This window comes from Electrona antarctica (assembly GCF_951216825.1).
Source record: "Electrona antarctica genome assembly, chromosome: 22".
NCBI lineage: Eukaryota > Metazoa > Chordata > Actinopteri > Myctophiformes > Myctophidae > Electrona > Electrona antarctica.
Window position 1 is genome coordinate 34,985,900 of NC_136805.1, and position 26,289 is coordinate 35,012,188.

The 26,289-nt window shown below is 43.4% G+C and overlaps 1 protein-coding gene across 2 annotated transcripts in view; it reads right to left on the reverse strand.

Annotated features, from left to right (window-relative positions):
- Nucleotides 1-522: 522 nt before the first annotated feature.
- The window catches only part of pald1a (phosphatase domain containing paladin 1a), a 137,290-nt gene continuing 111,523 nt past the window's right edge, over nucleotides 523-26,289 (reverse strand). For both annotated transcript variants that reach the window (XM_079493080.1, XM_079493079.1), the window contains 2 exons: nucleotides 23,801-23,956; nucleotides 523-713 (listed from right to left, as the gene is read on the reverse strand). In XM_079493080.1, the coding sequence (XP_079349206.1) occupies nucleotides 531-713; nucleotides 23,801-23,956 (339 nt within the window). In that variant the 3' untranslated portion in view covers nucleotides 523-530. The remainder of the gene's footprint in view (nucleotides 714-23,800; nucleotides 23,957-26,289) is intronic.

Below are 26,289 nucleotides of genomic sequence, written 5' to 3' on the forward strand. Positions count from 1 at the left end.
ACGGGGGGGGTTGTTAAGTGGTTAAACCTCGGGATGGAGGATCTTACTGCGTAAAAAAAAAGAAAAGGTTTTGGCAAAGTTCACAGTGATCCTTTCCTTCTTTGTCTCTTTTTTCTCCTCTTTTCTCTCTCTGAAAAAAATTGAGCAATAGTCGGCTATTAGACAATCTAAAAATGGGTTATAACTGGTTTAAAAATGAGCGTTGTTTTAGCGGTCTAAGCTTAGCTTAGACGTTGATTAGCAGTTTTTCAAACGTGTACATATAGACCGTCTATAATCTATATTATATAGACGTTGAAACGTTGTTTCAACGTCTAATCCAAGCCTAGACTGCTAAAAAAAACTTTCATTTTTAAACCATTTATAAACCTCTCTCTCTCTCTCTCTCTCTCTCTCTCTCTCTCTCTCTCTCTCTCTCTCTCTCTCTCTCTCTCTCTCTCTCTCTCTCTCTCTCTCTCTCTCTCTCGCTCTCTCTCTCTCGCTCTCGCTCTCTCTCTCTCTCTCTCTCTCTCTCTCTCCCGTCCCGCCTCTCAGAGGAACTCTCCGCGGAAGGGAAGCGACGAGGCTGCGCTCTGCTGCGGCCAGCGGCAGCGCAGGCGCGCCAGCGGCAGCAGCTCCCTGGGCAGGCGAGCCAGCGGCAGGTCCCTGGGGTTGTCGAACTCGGAGAAAAACAGCTGGTTGAGGATGTCATAAACCCCGGCTCTGGCAGCCACCTAGGAGCCATGCAGCCCAAAGAAAGAAGAAGAGAAAGAATCGCACAGGGAAATGTTAATGGACAAAAAATAAGGCAAGCGGTGAACGAACGAACAAACGCAGCGGTCGGTCGGTCGCCCCTGTGGACTGTCGCCCACTGAACCGCCCGCGTTAACCGCAGAAGCCCTGAGTGTTCATACATTAAGACCTGTAATGCATCCGTGTCACCTTAGCTTTTAACCACTTTAACCCATTATTTTAAACTTTAGCTATTGAAAAATAGCAGATATACAAGCTGATATTAGCAGATATACAGATGTGCTGCGCTATGAGCTTGTTAGATCTGTGCAAATCTTTGAATATATAATCTTTCAAAGCAAACATTTTTAAACTCAAATCTTTGCTTCCTGCTGGAACTAAATATTTTGAGATTGGTGGTCAGCGGCCAAATACATTATCATTTTGGAGGTCCTCGATATGAATACGTTTGAGAACCACTGATATAGAAACATAGGTTTTTTTTCCCCAGAAAAAAAGTTTAAGTGGAGGTGGATTTTACTGTGTGGAAAAACTACGTCCTAATGTGTTTTTCTTTCTTTCTTTTTCTCTTCTCTTCTTAGTAGTCTATTATATGTCATGGCTGTCGGGCAGAAACCTCATCTCCATATTTTAACTTTGAGTTTCCCTTTGTTTGTTTGTTTTTCTTCCGTAAATGAATGCCCTACTACACCCTTTTTGCCAAAAAATATATATCAATGACGTTTATAAGATTTAGAACACTTTCCTGGCATTATTTTTTGTGTAATCTCTGGGTTTAGATATTTTAGATTAACGGGTGGCTCTGACGTCAGAGACACTCTTCCGTATTGCTACCGGACTACATTGTCTCCTCACACTGCAGCTAGACCAGCCCCAAAACACAGCCGTCACGGACACTGCGATTTGTTCCACCTACAACCTTCGTTGACCGCACCCCCACATGCGCATTTGTTATTGTGTTTGTGTCATGTCGCCGTTGTCAGCAGAGCAGCACCAGAGAGACGCGCTATGTTGCCACGAATCCCCCCCCCCCAACTCTAGATTTATTATAATGATATGAAGTGACTTGCCATAAACCATCCATTAACTCCCCATTCATCCAATTTGCATCTGCTTGTATTAAACAACATTAAACTCACCAACATTGCAGATGTAGGGAAAGCTTGAATATCCACTTTCAAACTGCAAAGCTTTTGTTTCATAAAAATCCACCGAATCTTTTTCCCACTCAGCTCTGCACTTAGTTTTTCTTCTTTTTTAGTTCTATCTCACTACTAGAACGTTCTGACTCTGAGGTAGATAAGATTTTTGGCTGTCAACAGCATCCATTTGTTTTTTCAATGTTGTGGACCGTGAAATAGTTGCTAAGATACGATCGTACCGTATTTGGCAACTAAAAGACCTGTCCCGTAATGAACCGATACGGGACGCACTTAATCCCGTATTTTTGTCTCGTGGAAAAATGACAGCGCGTTATGGTGATTCTCAGTCACTCGCTCTCATGCAGTAATAAGAAGGGGCAGCCGACTGAGCTATAGGAACAGGAAAGCAAGACACTGGAACCTGGTGTCTGGAAGGGCGCTAGGCTCAGCTCATTGGTCAGTACTCTTCATAGGCATGCAGCAGAGCCAATCACTATGCAGTATCGTATCTTAGCAACTATTTCACCACGCTCCGGTCCACAACATTGAAAAAACAAATGGATGCTGTTGACAGCCAAAAATCTTATCTACCTCAGAGTCAGAACGTTCTAGTAGTGAGATAGAACTAAAAAAGAAGAAAAACTAAGTGCAGAGCTGAGTGGGAAAAAGATTCGGTGGATTTTTATGAAACAAAAGCTTTGCAGTTTGAAAGTGGATATTCAAGCTTTCCCTACAGCTGCAATGTTGGTGAGTTTAATGTTGTTTAATACAAGCAGATGCAAATTGGATGAATGGGGAGTTAATGGATGGTTTATGGCAAGTCACTTCATATCATTATAATAAATCTAGAGTTGGGGGGGGGGGGGGATTCGTGGCAACATAGCGCGTCTCTCTGGTGCTGCTCTGCTGACAACGGCGACATGACACAAACACAATAACAAATGCGCATGTGGGGGTGCGGTCAACGAAGGTTGTAGGTGGAACAAATCGCAGTGTCCGTGACGGCTGTGTTTTGGGGCTGGTCTAGCTGCAGTGTGAGGAGACAATGTAGTCCGGTAGCAATACGGAAGAGTGTCTCTGACGTCAGAGCCACCCGTTAATCTAAAATATCTAAACCCAGAGATTACACAAAAAATAATGCCAGGAAAGTGTTCTAAATCTTATAAACGTCATTGATATATATTTTTTGGCAAAAAGGGTGAAGTGTCCCTTTAAGAGAATGTAGAATAATTGTTATATTGATCGTTTACCATAGCAAAATATTCTTTACTTTTGGGGCTGCGAGGCTAAATATCATCGAATGGTGTTCCGTGGCTCAAATGCCGAATAAATAATGGGCCTTGATATGAAAAAGGTTGAAGACCAGTGCCCTACTTGATCATTACTACAGCATCACACAAAAGCATTGTAGAAAAATAGCAGATATAGGCATACTGTCGATCTGTTACTTTTGATATTTTTGAATTTGAAATCTGAAAAGTAACGGACATCGACAGCCAGTAGGAGTGCATCGCTGTGACAACGTTCGCACTGTGTTCACGCAGATACTCGCCCAAAACAGGATGAGGCGCGGTAGACTCCAACCACTGACATGTTTAGGGTAAATGGTGCATTTATATATAGTGCCTTTATCCAAGGCGCTTTACATAGATTGTGCATTACATTCACCCATTCACACACACATTCATACACCGATTGCGGCGGAAGCCATGCAAGGTACCAACCAGCACATCGGGAGCAATTTGGGGTTCAGTGTCTTGCCCAAGGACACTTCGACATGTAGCCAGGAGGAGCCGGGATTCGAACCGCCGACCCATGGAAAGGGGTCGGAAACTCTCGTTGCGCACGCACGCACGCGCACGCACGCACACGTGTAAACACGAAGCGGTGTCGAGATGCTGCGGCCATGTATTCATTCCATTACCCCCCCCCACCCCCCCACCACACCCCCCTAGTGTCTTAGTCATTACTGTATGAGCCAGGGTGAAAAGTTGGCTTATTTGTCTGAGACAGACAGAGACAGACAGAGACAGACAGACAGACAGACAGAGAGAGAGAGAGAGAGAGAGAGAGAGAGAGAGAGAGAGAGAGAGAAAGAGGGGGGGGGGGGAGTGAAGTGTTGGTATAGCTTTACTAGGTCAAGCTGACTCATGGCCATGGCCATGTCCGAAGGAGGAAGAAAATAAAAAAGAGTGATGAGAAACGCCATGGACGACCAAAGACATGTTGGCTAATATAAAGGCAGGACAATACAGTCATCCACCACCACACAAACACTGAATAAACACCACGTTAAAGCTGCCACAGCTTGTCCAGTTTACTCGGCCGGCTGAGTAACAGTGGTTGTCAAACATTTTTTGTTTTTTGTTTCTTCAAAGACCCCCTCCCACCCTCCCATTAACTCTGAGAACTCATACAAATGGACCCATAAAGGTTCCATGTGTACGCTGTCAGACCTGTAAGGGTCCATTTGGTTACACATTTGGTTTCATTTATACACTCTGAGTTACAGACCTGTAAGGGTCCATTTGGTTACCCATTTGGTTTCATTTATACGCTATGAGTTACAGACCTGTAAGGGTCCATTTGGTTACACATTGGTTCCATTTGTACGCTCTCAGAATTACAGACCTGTAAGGGCCCATGTGGTTACCCATTTGGTTCCATTTGTACGCTCTGAGTTACAGACCTGTAAGGGTCCGTTTGGTTACCCATTTGGTCCCATTTGTAAACTCTCAGAGTTACAGACCTGTAAGGGCCCATGTGGTTACCCATTTGGTCCCAATTGCCTAAAAATGGATGTAAAAAAACTCCACCACAGAACAGGTAGATCCAGGAGGACGTAGCGGACATTCAGACGAGAAGTGGAAAGAACCGAGATATTCAGGGGGTAAACCAGGATATAGGCATATAGCGGTATACCTTTACTTTGCATACTATGTGCGTGTAGAGTGGAAATACCTTCTTCCAAGAATCCGCTCCTAGCTAATATACCCTCATGAAAACGTTAAAGATGGAGTGATCCCCCCCCCCCCCCCCATGATCATCAGTTCTTATTGTTATATAAGGAGGAAGACGTTTTTCAAAAAAGTGTACAGTATTTGTTAAAATGTTGTTTTTATGTGGGCACCCCCACCAGTTCATTAAGTATGCCTGGTTTGCCTGGTGGGTGGGTGGTGATGGGTGTTGATCCACCTGAACTGAAGCCGCACCCATAGCTATGATAAAGGGGGCGGGGTTAGGGGAGGGGCTGATAATGTGATGTCACTATATTACTGTTTTTTTCATTGGCACGTTTGACTGTCAAGGGTTCAGCCTCCAGGAAGAAACCCTAAATACAAAGGGAATACATCATTGCACATAAAAACGACCCCAGGGTGTCTAATGAAGTACTGTCACCTCATAGACACATGGAAAAATACAAAAAATGTGGCACTCCATCTTTAAGTATACCTGGTTTTCACCTTTGCTCCACCCACCTGAACTTAAGCCTCGACCACAGCCGTCTGATAATGTAGGCTTACCATACGTCCTCTTTTGCCCGGACAAGTCCTCTTTTGGGGGGCTGTCCGGGCGGGCAGTCCGGGGGGGTTTTATAAATTCCTTCAAATGTCCGGGGTTTTACACGTATCGCCTGTAGTGTATCGCTACGCTCACAGACCATTCAGACCAATGTGTATTACAATGCACGTTCAATGGTTCGTAGTGGAAAAACACTGAGAGGTGGACTTTCAGCCCGAACCCCGGAATGTGTATTATTCATAACTCTGCATGCGCTGCGTGCTGACAGCACTACCACTGGTCCCGACCGCAGATCAGAGAAAGGCTCGCTGGCTGCTCCGCTGTCTGCAGATAGACAGACAGCGGAGAACTATCTCATCATTGACAAAGTAGGCTACTGTTTTCTTAGCTTTGTGACTGACCAATGAGAAGCAGATTGTATTGTCTGCAAAGGAACTATGTGTCTGTCACAAATAAAAGTTCTGTCCTGAAAGCCCATGTCATGTCAACAACACAGACAAGGCAGCTGTGCGCGCGGTGAGTCCTGCACATTATATTGACCCAATATTATTTTGTACAACCTAGCAAAGCATACGATATGATGGTTTGGAGAATAGGCTGGTCTCTCTTTTTACAAGAGATAAGCCATTGCATACAGGTTCTCAAACTTTTTAATTTCAAGGACCCCCATAACTCAGAGTAAAACCAAATGGACCCATAAGAGTCCCATTTGATTCCATTTGTACAGTATCAGAGTTAAAAGTTATAAAAGGGTCCATTTGGTTCCATTTGTACTAGTACACTCTCAGAGTTACAGACCTGTAAGGGTCCATTTGGTTCCATTTGTACACTCCCAGAGTTACAGACCTGTAAGGGTCCATTTGGGTCCATGTGTTACACTCTCAGAGTTACAGACCTATAATGGGTCCATTTGGAACCCCCTCAAGGAACCATGAGGGTCCCTGGATCACACGTTTGAGCCACTGCTTTAAATAAATACATAACTAATATAAAGCATATTTGGCACATGCACGACATGCACGCGCACATGCACGCGCACATGTGTCCTCTTTTTGGTAATTCAGAATATGGTATGCCTAGATAATGGGGGAGGGGTTAGGAGAGGGGTTAGGGTTATGATGACACTAAAGTGGTGTATTTTCGATTGGGCCTTTTGACTCAAAGGCTTTCAGCTTTCAGGAAGAAACCAAACATACACAGGGAAGACATATTTGAATATGATAACCACTGTCCACACCTGGGGGTCTATTAGAGTAATGTTAACTCCATATAGAAACATACAAAACAGAAAAAGAACAAAAATGAGTGCTCATCTTTAAACATTTTATGGAAATGTGTAACAGCAGCACTGCTCCGGGGGTTATTCTGAGAATGTTGCTATTGGGTTTTGTCATGTGAAACATGCTGAGGAAGAACTTAACCCATTTTGGGTGGGAACCCCTTTTGGTGTTAGCATTATGTTGTGCTTTAGCTATTGAAAAATAGCAGATCTACAAGCTCATAGCGCGCCACCGAGTGGCGCGCTACGAGCTTGTAGGTCTGCTATTTTTGAAAAATCGAAGAACGACTGACATAGAAACATAGCTTTTTCAGAAAACTGTCATTTTCAAACAGACATTTTTAGAATCGGATCTCGGGTCAAAATGGGTTAATGGAACAATGGCAGGAATAATAGTATAAAAATATGCCTTATTTATACTGTCTCGAAGCGCTGATTATAGCTTCTTTAGCCAACACTGGCCGGGCGCAAAACCACCAGAAACAAAACCACAGACCGGAGAATCGGAGCGGCAGACGCGGTATTGCAGTCGCTGTATTGCACTGTTGTGACAAAAAGAGGGCTGAGCCAGAAGGCAAAGCTCTCTGTCTACCGAGCAATTTTTGTTCCTACTCTCACCTATGGTCATGAAGTGTGGGGTCATGACCGAAAGAATAAGGTCGTGGATACAAGCGACCAAAATTAGTTTTCTCAGACGGGTGGCTATAGCATGTCCCTTTAGAGATAGGGTGAGAAGTTCAGTCACGCGAGAGAGACTCGGAGTAGAGTCGCTTCTTCTTCGCTCGGAAAGGAGCCAGCTTTAGGTGGTTTGGGCATCTGGTAAGGATGCCTCTCGTCTCCCTGGGGAGGTCCTCGATGCACGTCCCACTGGGAGGAGACCCCCAGGCAGACGAGATGAGATGAGAGGATGAGATGGAGGGATTATATCTCCAAAATGGCTTTGGATTGCCTCGGGATCCTCCAGAATGAAGTTACTAATGTTGCTTTGGAGAGGGAAGTCTGGAGTTCCCTGGTGGCCCCGCGACCCGACTACAGTTCTCTGGTGGCCCCGAGACCCGACTACAGTTCTCTGGTGGCCCCGCGACCCGACTACAGTTCTCTGGTGGCCCCGAGACCCGACTACAGTTCTCTGGTGGCCCCGAGACCCGACTACAGTTCTCTGGTGGCCCCGAGACCCGACTACAATTGATGGATGGATGGACAAAACCACAGACAGACGGAGTGTGCCAGTGTGGTCAATGCAAGTACACACTCCCTGACCATGCAACATGTCATGTTTACAATAGAGATCGTGTATCCCTAAAATACATATTGTTGGTAGGGGTGCAACAGTTAATCAAAGTAATATGAATTTAATTGATTATATCGTCTCTCTTGGGTAGGATTAAAAAAAAATAATAGCAAAAGTAGCATATCGCCAAGCTCGACAAGTGTTTCGACCTTTCGCTGTAGTATGATCAAGTAGGGAATTAATTTGCGGAAACCCCCCCCCCCCACAAAAAGTTACAAAATAAGGTTTCTGCATGGCCGACAGCAACGAGATAATATTATAATTATTATCTTTTTGGGCATGTCGTTAATCTTGTTATACTGTAGGTGAAAAGTAAAATAAAATAAAATAAACTTAACCATAACGCGTGGTTAATTGATTGGAGAAAAAAGAGAAGAAGTTCAATACGAAAATCTGCACTTCTCGTTCATTCAGAGGATTCAGATGAATCCAAGAAGTAATTGACAGAATAATCGGTGAGAAAATAATGGATCGCTGCAGACCTATAGTATACTTCATCACACTCAAAGAAGACCTTTTGGCATTAATCCTACTAGCCGTCTCAATCAAATCAAACACTAGAAAATAAAAAGATGACCGTACATTTCTGTCCAATGTGCAAATGTTTTTTTTGTTTTATCCGAGTAAAATCTTCCACACAGCATAGCGCCAACCTAGCTGTTGTAGGAGGTGTTTGCTGGAAAAAGCGTGTGTGTGTGTGTGTGTGCATGCATGCGTGTGTGGGCGCAGCGGAAGCATTAGTCAGTACATCGGACTCCCCGGGGAATATCTGGTTTTGTGGCGTTTAAGTAGAGCACTTAACCTGAATCATCTCTTCCATCACCCGGCTGGATCACACATATTAGGAGGAAGCGTGGGAAAATGATACTCAAATTATATATTTTTTTTAAAGAAAAACATATACAGTATATATTTTCTTGACTTCTACCAGTATTTGGACCTGGTCTCCTGCGCAATTCCTGATCATTTTACCATAGAGCCTGCCTGCTTGCTCATCATGGGAATAAATGTAGCCTAATCTTGATCAAATGGGGGGTCATATGAACTTGGCCACGAAAAGTTTGAAAAATATAGGCATCATAGGACAGTGCAAGGAGGGTTGTGTGTGTGTGTGTGTGTGTGTGTGTGTGTGTGTGTGTGTGTGTGTGTGTGTGTGTGTGTGTGTGTGTGTGTGTGTGTGTGTGTGTGTGGGGCAGGGGGTCCCTGCAACGAGAGGGGGCTGGTCTTTCCCATGCACAGTCGGGCTGCTATCTCACATACCATCCAAGGTCCCGTATATACAGCACACAGGCAGCGCTGCGGCGGGGCGGACGGGACGGGACAGGGAGGCCTCTGTTGGCCCACATCAAAACAGCTGGAGTGACTGATAGGGTACCTCTCCTCCAGGCATCCCTGGTATGCACTGTACACAAGTCTGGCCATTGTATCGTCCGCCGCGCTCGTGTTTTTTTTTCTCTCTCTTTAACTCGCAAAACGTTGCATTTCCAAAATTCACGTACGTTTACCTCCCTCCCTCTGATGTTTGTCCCACACCCTGACTCTGATCCCCCCCCCCCCCCCCCACCACCCAAACGAGGCAATGTAGGCTAATGACTGCCAGGGACAATATTTGTTTGGGTGCACGAGTCAGTACGACTTACAATATGTGCTCTGTCGCCGCTAAAATGACATGCCGCAATTTTTTTGGCTTTTTGTTTTTTTTGGTGAACACGTGCAACGGAATTGCGTGGGGGGGGGGGGGGGGGGGGGCAATTAGACGTAGGCGTTTTCGGCGCATTCGTGGCGGCGTTTGCTAAAAGCAGCGGCGCCGTGCTGTGCGTTGCACAAGAACACTTTGTGCGCAAAAAAAAGGCAAATCTACGATCTAAGGCAATGGTTGCCCAAACTTTGGAGCTCGAGACCAAAAAGAGACTTTTTTATGTCCAACGACGTGACCCGAACTGGTTGTAATAGGCGATGTACAAGGTCGCAGCGTGTCGCTACATGACACGTTGTGAGCTTGTACTGCAGATCGGCCATTTTGGATCCGGGGCTTAACATGAATTAGTCACACAGTGTTCATTTGTATAATAGCACAGTTCAACAACAAGGCAAAATGTTAAAGGGGTAGTGAAAGGGAAATGGTGGACATTTTATTTTGAAGTTTCAGACGGTTTCAAGTTGAAACACCGTTTTGATGTTTCTGAACCAATCAGAGAGTCGCATCCCTTCAGGCGATGGAACGGTAGCTAGGGACGGTAGCTATGCTACGCGCAGTACGCATGGAGTGTGTTTGATTACAAGTCAGATGGTCGGCCAGCTGTACCAGTTTACTGTTATGTAGCTTATTTCTGCCCTATAATGTTTTCAGATACATATTTTAGCGTGATGATTAAGTTGAAACAGAGTAATACACTGTCTGGATGTTATCTTGAATTGGAATAAAAACGGAGGATTTCTGTAATCAGTAGCAGCTGTGCTGGACGGATGCCCACATATGGGGAATTAAATGGGTGAGCTTCATTTTTATTGGCTTTTATCGATGTGGGCCTCGACACGTCATCACGCAGTACGTTTTCGTTTTCAGGAAGTAATACAAATTCGATTTGTATGGACTTTTGATATAAAAATACACAAAAATTAGATTTCTTTGGCATCCATTGTTAGGTATGCCCATATGATGACCACGGATATGGTCTAAAAGTGTGAAAAACTTATTTTTCATTTCACTACGCCTTTAAGCATTGAAATGCATCATTAAAGGATATTTGAATTTAGTAAAAAAGGAAGGGAAAATAAGTACACCTATACTGTATCTCAGGACATCGATGTGGGCCTCGATGTGGGCCTCGACACGTCATCACGCAGTACGTTTTCGTTTTCAGGAAGTAATACAAATTCGATTTGTATGGACTTTTGATATAAAAATACACAAAAATTAGATTTCTTTGGCATCCATTGTTAGGTATGCCCATATGATGACCACGGATATGGTCTAAAAGTGTGAAAAACTTATTTTTCATTTCACTACGCCTTTAAGCATTGAAATGCATCATTAAAGGATATTTGAATTTAGTAAAAAAGGAAGGGAAAATAAGTACACCTATACTGTATCTCAGGACACAGAGCAATATGAAAGACAATACATATAAAAAGGCATTTGAATACAGTAAAGCTAAATCATTAGAAATGAAACTAAAGAAATGAAAATAAAGAGTAAAAATACTGTGAAGAAGAATACATATAAGGCAGCGGCAAACGATTATTTTCCTTTTCTTTTTTTGAAGCAGTGTTTTGGAAGAACTGAAAGTTCTCAGTTTGCTCCAGATATGTGGTGCATAAAAACTGAACGTTGCTTCTTATCTCCAAGTTTAGTTCTGACAGAAAGCAGACTTTTCCCAGTCGCCCCGAGAGGACTGGATGGTTCATGATATCGGACAAAGATCGGAAACGCGTTTTGGCCTTAAATTCAACCACTCAACCGACGTGGTAGTATTTTGAAATCGAATCTTCGACATACAGTAAGAGGGAAGCAGTGTAAAAAGATGAAAAATATCTTTTTACTGTGGCGTGCTCCACTTTTTTGGTTATCATTCAGGACTTGAGCACAAAAAGCAAGCAGCATTCTGAATGAGCCGACGTCGACAGACAGACAGGCAGGCAGACAGACAGACAGACAGACAGACAGACAGACAGACAGACAGACAGACATACAGACAGACAGACAGACAGACAGACAGACGGGCGGACAGGCAGGCAGGCAGACAGGCAGGCAGACAGACAGACAGACAGACAGGATGTGGGGAAATGGCACAGTAGCCATGGGCTGGCCCCTCTAACTCACTACTAATGGAGATGATGACCCGCCTTGAGCCCTGCCCCTAATCGAGCCACGCTCACTCAGTGGGGTGTGTGTGCGTGCGTGCGTGCGTAATGATTATGCCTGGCCTGGGGGGGCTTGGGGTGGGCTGTATGCTAGAGATCTACTGCAACGCGTCCAATACATGGATCTCTAGACCAGAGTTTACATAGTACGTGGTGCATGCATAAACTTTCTTTAATGATTATGTCTGGTTTCAGTATTCATTTATGATATATTTTCTCTATTATTACGTTTATTTTTGCAGTTTGTATTGGTGGTGGGGAGGGGGGCGGCCAAAGCATTTCCTGGGGTCCCCAGCCTAAAAGGTTGACTGCTCTAGACAGGAGGAGGGCAGTACAATCCATACAGCAGTGGTCGGAAAGTAAACCAAGTACGTGCATTTACTCAAGTATAGAAGTTTCAGCTTCAGTCCGTTTTTTAGTTCTCTACGGTAAAGCACGTAGGGCCACCACATTGAAAACTGTCCACTCGGTATCGGTAGAAAACATTTGTTCACTGCATCTGATGACACACTAGTAGTAGGCTCAGGCTGCACTGGGGCTAAAGCTCCCTCTGCACTGTTAACTCTGAGTCTGTGTGTGTGTGTGCGTGTGTGCATGCGGAGGAGGAGGGAGGAGGAGGCGCGTTTGTGTGTGTGTGTGTGCACAGTGTGTGTGTGCAGTGTGTGTGTGTTTGTGCACACACTCGCACGATGCAATGACTGAACAAAGCGGGGGGATACCGGTAGTTAGTTAGGCAGACAAAGTATCTCTGGTGTTGTTCATGTGCGTTACACAGATTTGTTCTGCACGGGACGTTCCTGAGCCGTGTGTGTGCATGGGCGCACGTTAGGGGGAACATTGGTATACGGTACTTTAGTAAGAAAAAAAGTTATAGTTACTAAAGCGGTGCCCGTTGGGCACAGGCCTACTTGGAACGATGCAAGTTGGAAATGCGTGCCCCACTCAGTTATTATGTCCCCGTTATGCCCATATATGGGGTTCTTTGTCAGGCATGCCCAAATATGGAGTCTATGCAGATGTCAGAACCATCACAATGATTGAATCATTGTGAAGTCAGAACAGGCCAGCTCCATATATGGAGATATTGGGGTGATCAGGTCCAGAGCCTTGGCAGAGGCTTTTGTGATGGTTCTGGACAACCGGCTTTCCGACGGACTCGACAGCGGGCACTGCACTCCCTGTGGTGGTGTGGACACGCGTGTGTCGAATCTGTCAGGCGGTGTCAGGCGAACGGTTCTCGAGTTACGAGCATTACAGCCGTACACACGGACAGACAGACAGAGACGTGGTGCATTTATAGATAGATACAGGGACGTGCAGAGAGTGTTAGAGACAAAAATAGCGGAAACAGCTGATCTACAAGCTCACAACGCGTCGCGCTGCGACGCGTTGAGAGCTTGTAGATCAGCTATTTTCGGGGCGCAACCCAGCACTCTTTAGCTAGTGGAGATGCGGTGTACGACCTGGATTCCTAAACAAATGTGTTCAACGCAAAATGCTACGTTGCCAAGTTCAGGAGACTTCGGAGAAAAAAAAGGAATTCTTCTGAATGGCATGGAAAGGAGTGGCATTTTGCATTTCTTTCACCATTAGTAAATGCTGCATTCGTGGTCTGGAGAGGGCAGTTGTTTTACAGACGGGTAAAAGGGCGGGGGCTGAAGCCCCCTTTGATGTCTATGTGTGCACGTCCTTGGATAGATAGTGCTCAGTGTGAATGGGCCCTTTTAGGCTGTTCAACAACGCCCCTTTAGGTCACCCAGCGGTATTGCAGCTGTTCCGACATACACACACACGTCATTGGAGCCGCCAAAAATGTAGGTGCCGACATGCAGCAATCTTTTTATTATTTTTGAGACGTGCAGCCACTCCATTGTCCAGCAACGTGTGTCCCTGGCTGGGTCCGTCCGAGCACAGAAATAGTGTTTTTTCACCACCAAGTCTCTCTCACACAGGTCAGATTTTTTTTTGGAACGGTGTTTTAACTAACAGCTATGTGTGTCTGTCTGTCCGTCCGTCCGTCCGTCCCTATGTATGTATGCCCGTCCGTTTGAGTACGGACAGGTGCAATACCGCAGGGCGCTGACACTGTTGTGCGGCTTGGCCGGCCGTGTGCACGCACGCAAGCAAGCACGCACGCACACACGCACAAATTAATCAGTTGAAAAATGACTTCCCCAGACTTGGAAATGTCAGCCAGCCTGGAAGCAAATTGGCGACAAGTGATGTGTCAATTTTCAATTAAAAGTTTCTGCCAAAGTGAGGCCAGAACTAAAGTCATCATCATGGGCATACATGCCAAGAAGGGCAAAACACTGATTAGAACAGCACTCTCCCCTTCAGGTGTCCAGACTGACATGTTTTTTTGTTTTGTTTATTTCCCAGTTGGTGGCAGCAACTGGAACATCATTTTGTTCACACAAACAATTTGCTAAGGCCATGCAACGGCATAATTGCATTCCAGCTTTTATGGAGATATTTAATGTTATCCCATTTAGACCTGAGGCCGATTAAAAAAAAATGGCTTCTAAATCCTAACAGTTTTCTGTCAGTTTCTATGTCATGTCCAGGACCCCCAGAATTATCTGTATTTGGCCGCAGACCCCCATCTCAAAATATGTTGTTCCAGGGAGCCCCCCAGAAGCAAAGATTGAGTTAAAAACGTTCACCCTGAAAGAATATATATTCAAAGATTTGTGCCATATTTTCACGATTTTTCAATAGCTAAAGTATAACATAATGCTTAAAACATCAAAAGGGGTTCCCGTACTGAATGGGTTTAACGTGATTTCTCGTCATATCACATCACAACGCCAACGACGAGACTCCGGGGGAACTAAGTTTAGTTTTTTTTCTAGGCGGGTCCGTAGACCAGCACTTGTTTTGGTGAAGGTTCCCCCCAGAATATGCATGCTGGGGTACAAGTGGTAGGAAACGGATATTCCTCCGTAACATATACTGTATATTAGGGGGAAAGCTTTGCATATTTACGTAGCATAATGCGATTCTAAAAATTAACTGTAATTCAGAGGTGCCGTGGACGAAAAGGTTATTCACAGTGGTGCCAGCTGAGTCAAACAACGTTGGAGAACCATGCACTGTAGACTGCTGTATAGCTTTTCTTCCGTTGATCAGCCTATTAGCACAGTATGCATGTGAACCGTAGATTGATTGATTGATTGATTGTTTTTTAAGTGCACGGGCTACTTCAACGCGTGTGAAGATTAGGAATGTGTTGATTAATTGAACATTTTTGTTTGTTCAAGTCCATCTCTATGCACGTGGAAGAATTTGATTTATTGAACGACCGATCCGTTTGCTTAAACCTATATACTTCCACGCACGTGTGAACGAGCAATTGATTTATCGAAGGCTTTGTTTGCTTAAGCATATCCCCCAGAAATAGAGACACTGAAGTCTCCCACCGTTCCCCAAGGATTCTTTCGTTTATTATGGAGTCCTTTGTATGGTTTTATTATATACCAACATCCTCGTAAAAAGGGGGGAAAAAGGACTTCTAATGTCCACAATCCTTCTTTTTTTTCCATTATAGCAGCTGCTCGCCGTGAGCTTGTATATAGCCATTAAAAACCTCAAAGGGTGAGCTTTTAGATCTGCTCGAAATATGGAGGGGCAAGGTTTCTGCATGGCGGCCAACTATACCTACCTTGCACCCCAAAAATAGCCCCAGTGTGTGAAAACGTTACCGTGCACACGTGCACACGCGTACACGTACGTACACACGTACACACACACACACGTACACACACACACACACACACACACACACACACACACACACACACACACACACACACACACACACACACACACACACACACACACACACACACACACACACACACACACACACACACACACACACACACACACACACACGCACACACGCACACACGCTTGTGCGCATGGGTGACATAATCATCCATTAAAAGCAGCCTGGTGGTTCCCATCTCTACACCAGTCAGACACCAACCATAATTCCACAGTGATTCAGAGAGCTTACTGTACACATACGGTTATCTCATGCTGGAAACGTTCCCTGTTGTCACAGAAACTCTTTCATTTTGTACTCAGACGGAGACAAATTATTACTCTGCCCTCGAGCAACTTGGAGCGGTTTCTTTTCGTGCGTAAGCAAATGAACCATAGTTTCCCTATTCTATCTGGGCATGCATGGATTAAAGTAAGTCATTCTGACCTTTTCTTTGTACTCAAGACAGCCAGCAATGGCTTAAACACTCCCCGAAATAATTTAGTCTCTGTGACACCTCTAGGTGGTCCACTTCCTGATTGGTTAGTCATTTGAAATCTTTGGACCAATGACAAAGCTTCTAGGAGTGTTTAATCCATTGCTGTCATTAAATATTCCAAAACTCCTGGTCGTTATTACCTATAGCTACTTTAACTAATTTCCTACGTTTGTCGTTTACTGTGCTTTTATGAAATATCCGAGACCATTAACACCTTAACTGGCAGGTATTAAGTCATTATTTATCTGCTTTACTGCCGGCGTTTTTACTCATCTTTCGAGATCCACAGAATTTATTTTTCAAACACGGATGTAAACACTAGGTGCGGTTCCATTAAGCCTTTGCGAAAAAAGGAAGCGTATGTTCATTAAGTCGAAAAAAGAAAAGCGAATTGTCGGTGTTTCCATTAAACTGATAAAATGCGCATATGAAATAAGTTCATTAAATATGCAGTAGTTGGCACTGTTTGCCAGTAAAGTGAGGCTCATGTAAAGTAGTCCTAATCCATGTTCACACCATTGATTTAGGGATTTGATGCGCTTGTGCGTGCTCTCAATTTTCGGACGGGACCCCATATACAGATATACTGCGCTGTAATCTGATCCCTGGTCAGCGGCTGACCGACCGTCAGCAAGTCTACAGCAAGCCAGCGGGCATCTGCTGCTTTCACAGTATTGACACTATACAGTCAAAGAACGTACAAAGAACGATTTGTTGTGTAATGCTTGTCTTAATATATTCGGGGCACATGTAGCCATGTCGCGGGACTCGATTGGAGCATACTGGTCGTTTATACTGTAAATTGATTGATTGCAGCTGCAAACAGTTGTAAATAACTTAGCCTACACGTTTAGGTTGCTTATCTTATGCAATGAATAAGAATAGATGAAGCATATGCATGGATCGAAATCGAATAGCCTGCAGGGACCCAGGCAGCTAGGTTATATAAAAGTTTAGTCTACTACACCGTGTGTGTGTGTGCATCCATACAGTAGGCCTAGCGATCCAGATATCAAAATGATCGGAGCGCCCCGATCAACTCGGGAGGATTCAGACTTCATATGGAGTCGGGTTGGGGATCTTTGAACACACTACACAATTATTAATCGGACGGGTCGGGTAGTAGTAAATTGGGACCTTATATGTATCCACAACATCACTTTCTCTCCCTCTAGCCACCCTCCCATGCACCGTTCACTCCACTGCCTCCCCATCGGTTTTTATTTTATTTTCCAACTGTTCAAAAGCGATATAATGCGAGTTCAATGCCTTCTAATTAAAAACCTTTTCCGCAAGTGTTTCCATACACTATTTGCGCATTTCCCTTTTTTCGAAAAAGCCTAAATCCGCAACCTCCAAGCGAAAAAGTGTTTTTGCGAAAAATGGAGACTTATTCGCACTTTGATGTGTTTCCATCCAGGAGATTTTGCGCAAGAGCCTTAATGCGCAAAAAACGGCTTTATGGAAACGCACCTAATGTCACGGTAGAAAAACAAAACAAAAAAAACTATTGAAACCGCGACCTTCCGTTCTTTAGTTAAAGGAGCATTCAGTGATTTGGGTGATTTGGAAAACCACCCAGTCCGCCCCGGTAACAAAATGTGCACATGCACACGCTCTACAGTGGGGGGAAGTGCAACATCATGTGCACCAATGCCCGCCCCCACACATGATTGGAGGAAGGCCCCTCTCATCCTGATTGGATGAAGGCTTTGCCACCCGCCACCAAAACTGAAACTAGGGTTTTTTGACCCAGGGGCTCACTGGGGACAGGGAGGAACTCCTTATATGGTCAGCCCACACTATAATGAAGCGAAATCACTGAATATACCTTTAATGGCAGTTCTTTTTTTTTTATAAATCCTTTAGCGTTGGAGTGGACAGGCTGGATTTTTTTGGATCATGTGGTATCCTGGTGTAGTACAGTATATACCAACATCCTGGTTATCATGTTCTGTATGTTTTATTGTGTCTTACATACAGTAGGTACAGAGGCTTCGTATAAGCCCCTTGGGCTTTTTGCCTCGTCCTAGCACTTTCCCTTTTCTATATTCATTTTGAATGTTTATTGTATTGTTTATATACTGTGCTAAATAAATAAATACTAAAAATACCAGTGTAGAGTTCTGGTAATTAATTGATGTAATCAATTATGTTTCTCCCTGCTCTTCTACTGAGACGTTTTGGATCGTGTCAAACGGTCATGTCTCACCGAGACACAGAACATCTGACACAAATTTTGACCTTGATGGTCAACATTCATTCAACATAAAAAACAATTCAGCGTTTACGCAGCGAACAGGGTTCAAATCCGGGGCGAGAGAAGGAAAGCTACATAGTGCGGCTTCAAGTGGTCACAATACAGAAAAACTGCGTTGTCAAGCATTGCAATTCACATTCGCGGAATTCAGGACAAAAAGAAAACGGCAATAACCTGTGTTATTTTCACTGAAGTGAAGCCTTGTCAAGGAAAAATAAAACAATAAATACGTTTAGCACATCGTCAAGTAGTTGTGCATGGATCACATATCATAGGGATCAGAACCCAGAGCTATAATTATCACTTTCTAACATCTACTGGAGTGCTGCATAGCTTCACGATGCGGTCTCATGTCTGTATTTCAGTGGTCGAAAGTAACTTAAGTGCCTTTACTTGCACTCAAGTACAATACTGTACAATTCTGAGGTCTCTTACTATTTTACTATGTTGTTTTTTACATTTCTGGATACTTCACAAGTTCATGCTTCTACTACACTGTATCTCACAGGTCAGTATTGTACTTTTTACTCCACTACTTTAAGTATCTGACAGCTTCTTTAGCCATTACTTTTTTTGTATTTTGATGCTGGTACTTTTGAACGCAGGTACTGGTACTATTTTGATGCTGGTACTTTTGAATTTTTGAACGCAGGACTTTGTACTTTGTTTTCCTATAGTTGGATATTGCTTCGCGGCCAAATACGTATAATCTTGGGGGTTCTTGACATGAACAAGTTTGAGCACCACTGATACCTGTATATAATAGCACCATGAGTTTTTTTTCAGAAAACTGATTTAGAAGGCATTTGTAGAATCGGCCTCAGGTCTTAATGGGTTAAATCAGTGGTTCTCAACCAGTGGTCCCGGGGACCACCAGTGGTCCTTGAGGGGGTTCCAGGTGGTCCCCAGCTAAATGATGGAGAGTTGGTAACCAAATGGACCCTCATAGATCTTTATCTGTTGAGAGCGTAAAATGAAATCAAATGAACCCTTAACGTAAATATTTCAATCAACATTTGCCTGCTATCTCTCCGAATGGTACCAACATCAATACAGCATGGAATTGTGGACAAAATCTTATCCAACGACAACAAAATATTCTTTAGTTTTGGGTCTGAGAGGCTAAATCTCATCAAAATGGAGGTCCGTTGTCTTTTGTGTCTCTTGCATATTCAAAAAAATAATGGAGGTCCGTGGCTCAAATACCGAATAAATAGTGGGCCTTGTTGATATGAAAAGGGTTGAAAACCACTGGGTTAAGAAAGGGCAATAGGTCGTCAATAGGTCACCAGTCTATTATTTTCTCATGGCATAACTGGGTCCATTAGAGTCACTCTGATGCACCACATATCTCCCTCTATTCATAACAGGAAGAATATGCCCCGATTGACCGCATGCACATATTTCTGTGACAATTGTTTTCATACCGATTGTTCCAGAGTCTATTTTGGAATTCCCTTGTTTTTTCACCCAGTTTATTCCACCTCAATAAGGACAAAGAGTCAAGATATTCATTCATAGATTTCCCAAAAAAACATTCCAGCCTCTCCTCGTGTCCACGGTCATGTTTTGGGCCCCGGCGGTCAGTAAAAATCGCTGCGCGGTTTACATGTTTTTAGATTATTAGTCCATTAAGACCTGGAACGCATCTGTGTCGCCTTAGCGTTTAACCACTTTAACCATTATTTTAAACTTTAGCCGTTGAAAAATAGATATACAGACACCTCTTATCTCCATGTTTTAACTTTTGGTGTATTTTCATCCATCCATCTTCAACCGCTTATCCATAGTCTGGTCGCGGGGGGAACAGCTCCACCAGAGAGTTCCAGACTCCCCTCTCCAGAGCAACATTAGTAACTTCCTCCTGGGGGATCCTAAGGTGTTCCAAAGCCAGTGACATGTAATCCCTCCATCTCATCCTACTAGGTCTGCCCCGGGGTCTCCTCCCGGCTCCCAGTGGGCCGTGCCTCGAGGACCTCCCTAGGGAGACCCTCGAGAGGCATCCTAACCAGATGCCCAAACCACCTAAGCTGGCTCCTTTCCAAGCGAAGACTCTACTCCGAGTCGCTACTACTACTGCTACTTTAGGCGTATTTCTTTTTCGTATTTTTTTGTAAATTAATGCCCTACTTGATCATTAGTGGCAGCGGTGGCCGAACGGATTGCGGAGCAGTCTTGATACCGGAAGGTCGCCAGTTCGAATCAGCGGTCCGACACGTTAAAATTACCACCGCTGAAGTGCCCTTGAACAAGGCATTGAACCACTACATTGAAATGTTCTATGAGCAGGGCCTGGCTGGAAACAAGTTATTGAGCTTAGCCCAGATACCCTGGGTAAATATAGTAATCATTTAATTTCATTTAATTTCATCATACTACAGTGTCACACAAAAGCACCAAAAGTAGCAGATCCACAAGCTCGTATTAGCTACTTTTGATAATTTTGAATTTGAATCCCGAAAAGTAACAGTTTTGGATATATGAGGTTTCCACCCGGACAGAGACCATATACATTTCCGATGGATTAATTTGACTACTTTATTTGCGCCAACTAGCTGAATTCAGCTCGCACGAAGCACAAAACATTTTGAATGCCAAAATGCCAATGAGCTTAGCGTTAACGAGAACACCGACAATGAGCTCTTCCTTAACCCATTTTGGGCGGGAACCCCTTTTGGTGTTTTAAACATTAGGTTATAATTTAGCTATTGAAAAATAGCAGATCTACAAGCTCATAGCGCGCCACCGAGTGGCGCGCTACGAGCTTGTAGGTCTGCTATTTTTGAAAAATCTGGAAAATGTGGCTCAAATCTTTGAATGTATATTCATACGTTTTTAACTCAAATCTTTGCTTCTGAGGGGTTCCTGGAACAACATATTTTCAGATGGGGGTCGGCGGCCAATTACATATCATGTTTGGGGTCCTTGACATGAAATATTGAGCACAAACTGTCAGAAGACTTTTTTTTTTTATTTTTTTTATTTTTTTACGTCAGGCCTAAATGGGTTAAACGCAGGTCTGGTGGTGCGGTGCAGGGGGTGGGGGGAGGGGGGGGGGGGTACGACGGCGGCAACGCAGGCAACTCATTTCTCTGGAATGCACATAAATTTCAATCCACGTAAGTTGCACATAAGTTTGATATATTATATTATTATACATTATTCTTTTTTGAATAAAAAATAAATAGCAACATTTGTGGATCAAGGTCGCAGCTCGTTGTGACCTTGTAGCTCAGCGTTTTTTGTATTGTTTTGTAAAAAAAAAGAAAAAAAAGAAACCGCTCTACCAGCTCACTGTGATCCCCTGTAGATTGCCTACTTTCTCACGCACGACACCATCATACGCATGTATAGTATCTAGACAAAGTGGTTAAACGCAGAAGAGGATGGGGGGGGGGGGGGGGGGCAGGCTGACGGGCAACTCATTTGTTTGGAATGCACGTAAATTCCACACTTTTACTGTAGCTGCATGGCCACAGCTGGCCGAACGATTAATGCAGCAACAAAAACACACGAGGCCTGGCCGTTATGAAGTTCCATGTGTGAAGAGCCGGCAGTACAATAGAGAGCAGAATAAGCTTGTAAATTCCACAGGGGGAAAATCCACATGAAACTCATGGTGACGGTTCAACAGCGCTGCATGCGCGCGGCGCGCCAGAGAGAGAGAGAGAGCACTGGTGGAAAATGTTCTCACATTTTGTACAAAAAGACTGCAAATATAGTTTATAAAGCATAACATACATGTCCGCACTGTTTAACAAATAATTATAAATAAGTAGACTAACTGAAACCTCGACACATTATTTCCCCTAAAAGATTGAACAATACACATGTTATTGTTCTCTCCCCGTGAATCTCTTTTATAAATAAGAACCAGAAATGAGTCAATAAAAGATCATTAACAAATAATTATAAATAAGTAGACTAACTGAAACCTCGACACATTATTTCCCCTAAAAGATTGAACAATATACATGTACATGTTATTGTTCTCTCCGCGTGAATCTCTTTTATGAATAAGAACCAGAAATGAGTCAATAAAAGCTCGTTAAATGTTTGCACGTCTGTGAAGCCTTGTTTATTCACATTGTGTTCATGGACATGATGATGAATGCAGCCAAACAATTATGGAAAAGAACAAACTACACTGCGTAACTAATAAATGTCCAGACAAGTCACACTGTTATGTGATGCTTGTATATTTGCAATTCAGAGATATTGTCACATTTTCTTTCAACTGATTTTCTGGATGATGTGTGGATGTGGTAAAGTTATTATAAGTCAATAATAGTCTGGAAAACACAATAGTTTTTCTACATTCCTCCTTATTTCCATACTTGATGACTAAATGTAACAATTCCATACTTTTCAAAATGGAACCCTGATTTGTCCATGTAGTTGACGTGCATGTAGCAGTGGCTCACAACCTCAGCCTGATGGCCTAAAAGTCTAATATCTCCCCCGAGTCAAAGGTATATATCCCTTTGTTTGGTCTAGTGGTTAAGATGTTGGCTTTCCATGCGGGAGACCCGGGTAGACCCGGGTACGATTCCCGGAACGGGTTTCCCCGTGGGAGGTGGTCAAAAGGGTAGCAAGAGTGGCTTTCTCAGTGTTGTTTTTGACAGTAAATTTTGATTTTAGTTTTAGTCATAGTCTTTTGAATCATTTTCATTTAGTTTTAGTCACATTTTTAGTCACCTGAAATGTTCTAGTGTTAGTCCTGTTTGTCGACTAAATGTCATACGATTTTAGTCGACTAAATCTACAGTTGATTTAGTCGACTAAAATGTGTTTTGACAGGCCTTGATGTCGTTGTAATGGCAGATTTTACACTTTGGTTGCATGCTGAAAATAGCAGATCTACAAGCTCACTACACGTCGCGCTGTAGATCTGCTATTTTCAGCATGCAACCTAGCATAAAACTGGATCTCTTGTCCACTAGTCCCTCCCTAACATTTTAGTCTAGTTTTTATTTGTTGACCAAATTGTCAATATATTTAGTCTTAGTTTTAGTCATCAATCATAGATTCGTTTTTATTTAGTTTTAGTCAGTGAAAAAAGGTAGTCGACGGACATTTTTCGTCTTAGTATTAGTCGACGAAAACAACACTGGGCTCAACTACAAAATTAATGAACGTTGCAATGCAACAGCCAGTTTTTCCCGCACAATATCGCCAGCAGAACGCTCGCTCCTTGCCCGTGTAGATGTGTTGTTAACCCATTCTGTACGGGAACCCCTTTTGGTGTTTTAACTAAAGCATTATGTTATACTTTAGCTATTTAAAAATAGCAGATCTACAAGCTCATAGCGCGCCACCGAGTGGCGCGCTACGAGCTTGTAGGTCTGCTATTTTTGAAAAATCGTAAAGATGCGCCACAAATCTTTGAATATATATTCTTTCAGAGCGAACGTTTTGTCAGGCCTAAATGGGGTGTGTTACCTGTTCCATCCACAGGGTGAAGGAGCGCTGCCAGGAGTCCTTCTTCTCCAGGTGCAGGTAGCTGTTGAAGAGGATCAGGTACATGTAGCGCTCCACGTACTGCAGGCTCCGCAGCAGAAGATCACGGCCATCCTTCTCCGTCTTGCTGCTCTTCATCTGTGAGGGAGAGAGAGAGAGAGAGGAGGAGGATGACAGAGAGTCACCTAAAGCAGTAGGTTTTCAACCCTTTTTCACGTCAAGGTCCGTTATCTATTCGGCTATTATTTATTGTATAATAAGGGTCCATTTGGTTACCGACTCGCCATCATTTAGCTGTGGAACGTCCACCTGGAACCCCCCCAAGGATAGCAGAGTACATTATATATTATAAAGTACACATGTATACATATACACAAGCTCATAGCAGCCACTGCGGGCCGGCAGTGGCTCAGGGGTAGAGTGGCCGGTAGAGCGGCCATATGGGAACCGCCAGGTTCCCAGTTCGATCCCTGGCTCCCCCAGAGTTAGGCCTTATTTAGACTGCAGTCACATTCAGTCAAATCTGATTCAAATCTGATTTATTTCTCAAATCTGATCTTTTGGTCTGACCATTCACACTGCCAGATCAAGTGACCAGATCTGATCTGCATGTTCAGAATGGCAGCCAAATCCAGCCTGAATCAGATCTGTGCCACATCCAGATTGGAATCTGATTTGTTTAAATTAAGTCTAAATGCAGACAGGTCACATACAAGTCACATGGAATCTGATTTAGAACAGGTTGTTGCATTCAGACTGAGACAGATCGCCTCAAATCAGATTTGAATCAGATTTGAAAACCACCTCTGGATGTGACTCAAGTCACATTTGAAAAAATCGGATTCCATGTGACCTGTCTGCATTTAGACTTATTTAAGCAAATCGGATTTCTATCTTGAAGTGACACAGATCTGATTCAGGCTAGATTCAGGCTAGATTTGGCTGCCAGTGTAAAGCAGGCCTTAGTGTCAAAGTGTCCTTGAGCAAGCTTTAGACTCTGAAACCCTAATTGCCTCCGATGTGCAGGTTGGATATATCATATATATCGATATTAATCCTGACGATTATCGTCGTGAATCCCGGCGATATTAATCGATTTAATTAATAAAAAAAGAGAAATGGAGAGAAATGAGACCATGCAGTCACTTTCAGTAGTAGAAGCCTGCAGAGAGGAGCTGTGTGTGTCTGTGACTATGCCCAGATGATGGTCGTTGATGCTCATTAATACATCAAGGAAGGCAATTATGTTTCAAATAGGTCTACTATCCTAAGATGCCATCAAAGAAAGCTTTTTTTTTTTACAATGTTAACTCGAGCTAGGTTCTAAACAAGAAAGCAATTTTACAGTTGTTGCAATTGTGAAAAAAGCTCGGGGGGGAAGATAAATCATTAAAAGAAAATTGTCTGGAAAATAATTTTGTGTTTAAAATATCGTGAAACATCGTATCGTGAACCTCATATCGTGATACGTATCGTGTCGTGAGTTGAGTGTATCGACACATGCCTACCATTTACCATTTATGAGCTCGCAGATCTGCCGTCGCGATTTGTTTTAGCAAAACTTTGAATGAATATATTCTAAAGCAAACATTGTTAACTCTGGAAAATACTGGCAATTGATATGATATGATATGATATAGTACTTTATTGTCAGTTCACACTGAAATTTGTCTTGCGACACAGCAGCCAAGTATGCAGAACACATATACGTACACACATTTGACATAACACAAAGAACAAGACAATTTACATACATAAAGACATGAAGACAAGAGCAATATCCACCGCTTAGATTATCCTGTGGCTACTACGACTCCTGATTAAGCCTCAAGGTCGACTGGTGGACAAAGGACCTCTTTAGTCTGACCTTATTGTATGCTGGTACACCATATCTCCTTCCTGAAGGTAGCAACCTATATTCTCCATACAACACATGCTTAGTATTAGAGGTGATATTCCTTGCTAACCTTAGGATGCTGTTATCATACGTGGATGTATAAATTGGATGTGTCGACTCTTCCCCAGGATTGTCATTGTGGTACAACAAGGCACAAACAAAGGGCCAAAAGCAGGCAGCGTGAAGTCTTCCTAGCTGTTAAAAGGTCAGGTAGCTTGACTCTAATAAGAGGAGAAGCATCACAATCCCATCTCTGTAATTACCTTCTTTTCTCCAATTACCTCCTGCATGCAGAACGTGTACTGTATGAAGAATGCTGGTCTCGGCTCGACAATTATTATTATTATTATTATTATTCAGCCTCTTTCTTTGATGCAGGACTAATAATGAAACCTTTACATCACGACATTCTTGGGGTTTGTGTGCGTTCCCTCTTTGCTAAATTAAATTCATCGCGAGCCACACAATGTTCAAGGAACAAAGCTGAGGGAAAAAATGGCCTACACAACCACGACAACGACCGAAGGGCGTCATGTTTCTGTCCATGCAATAACAATATTTAACCATTACTAGT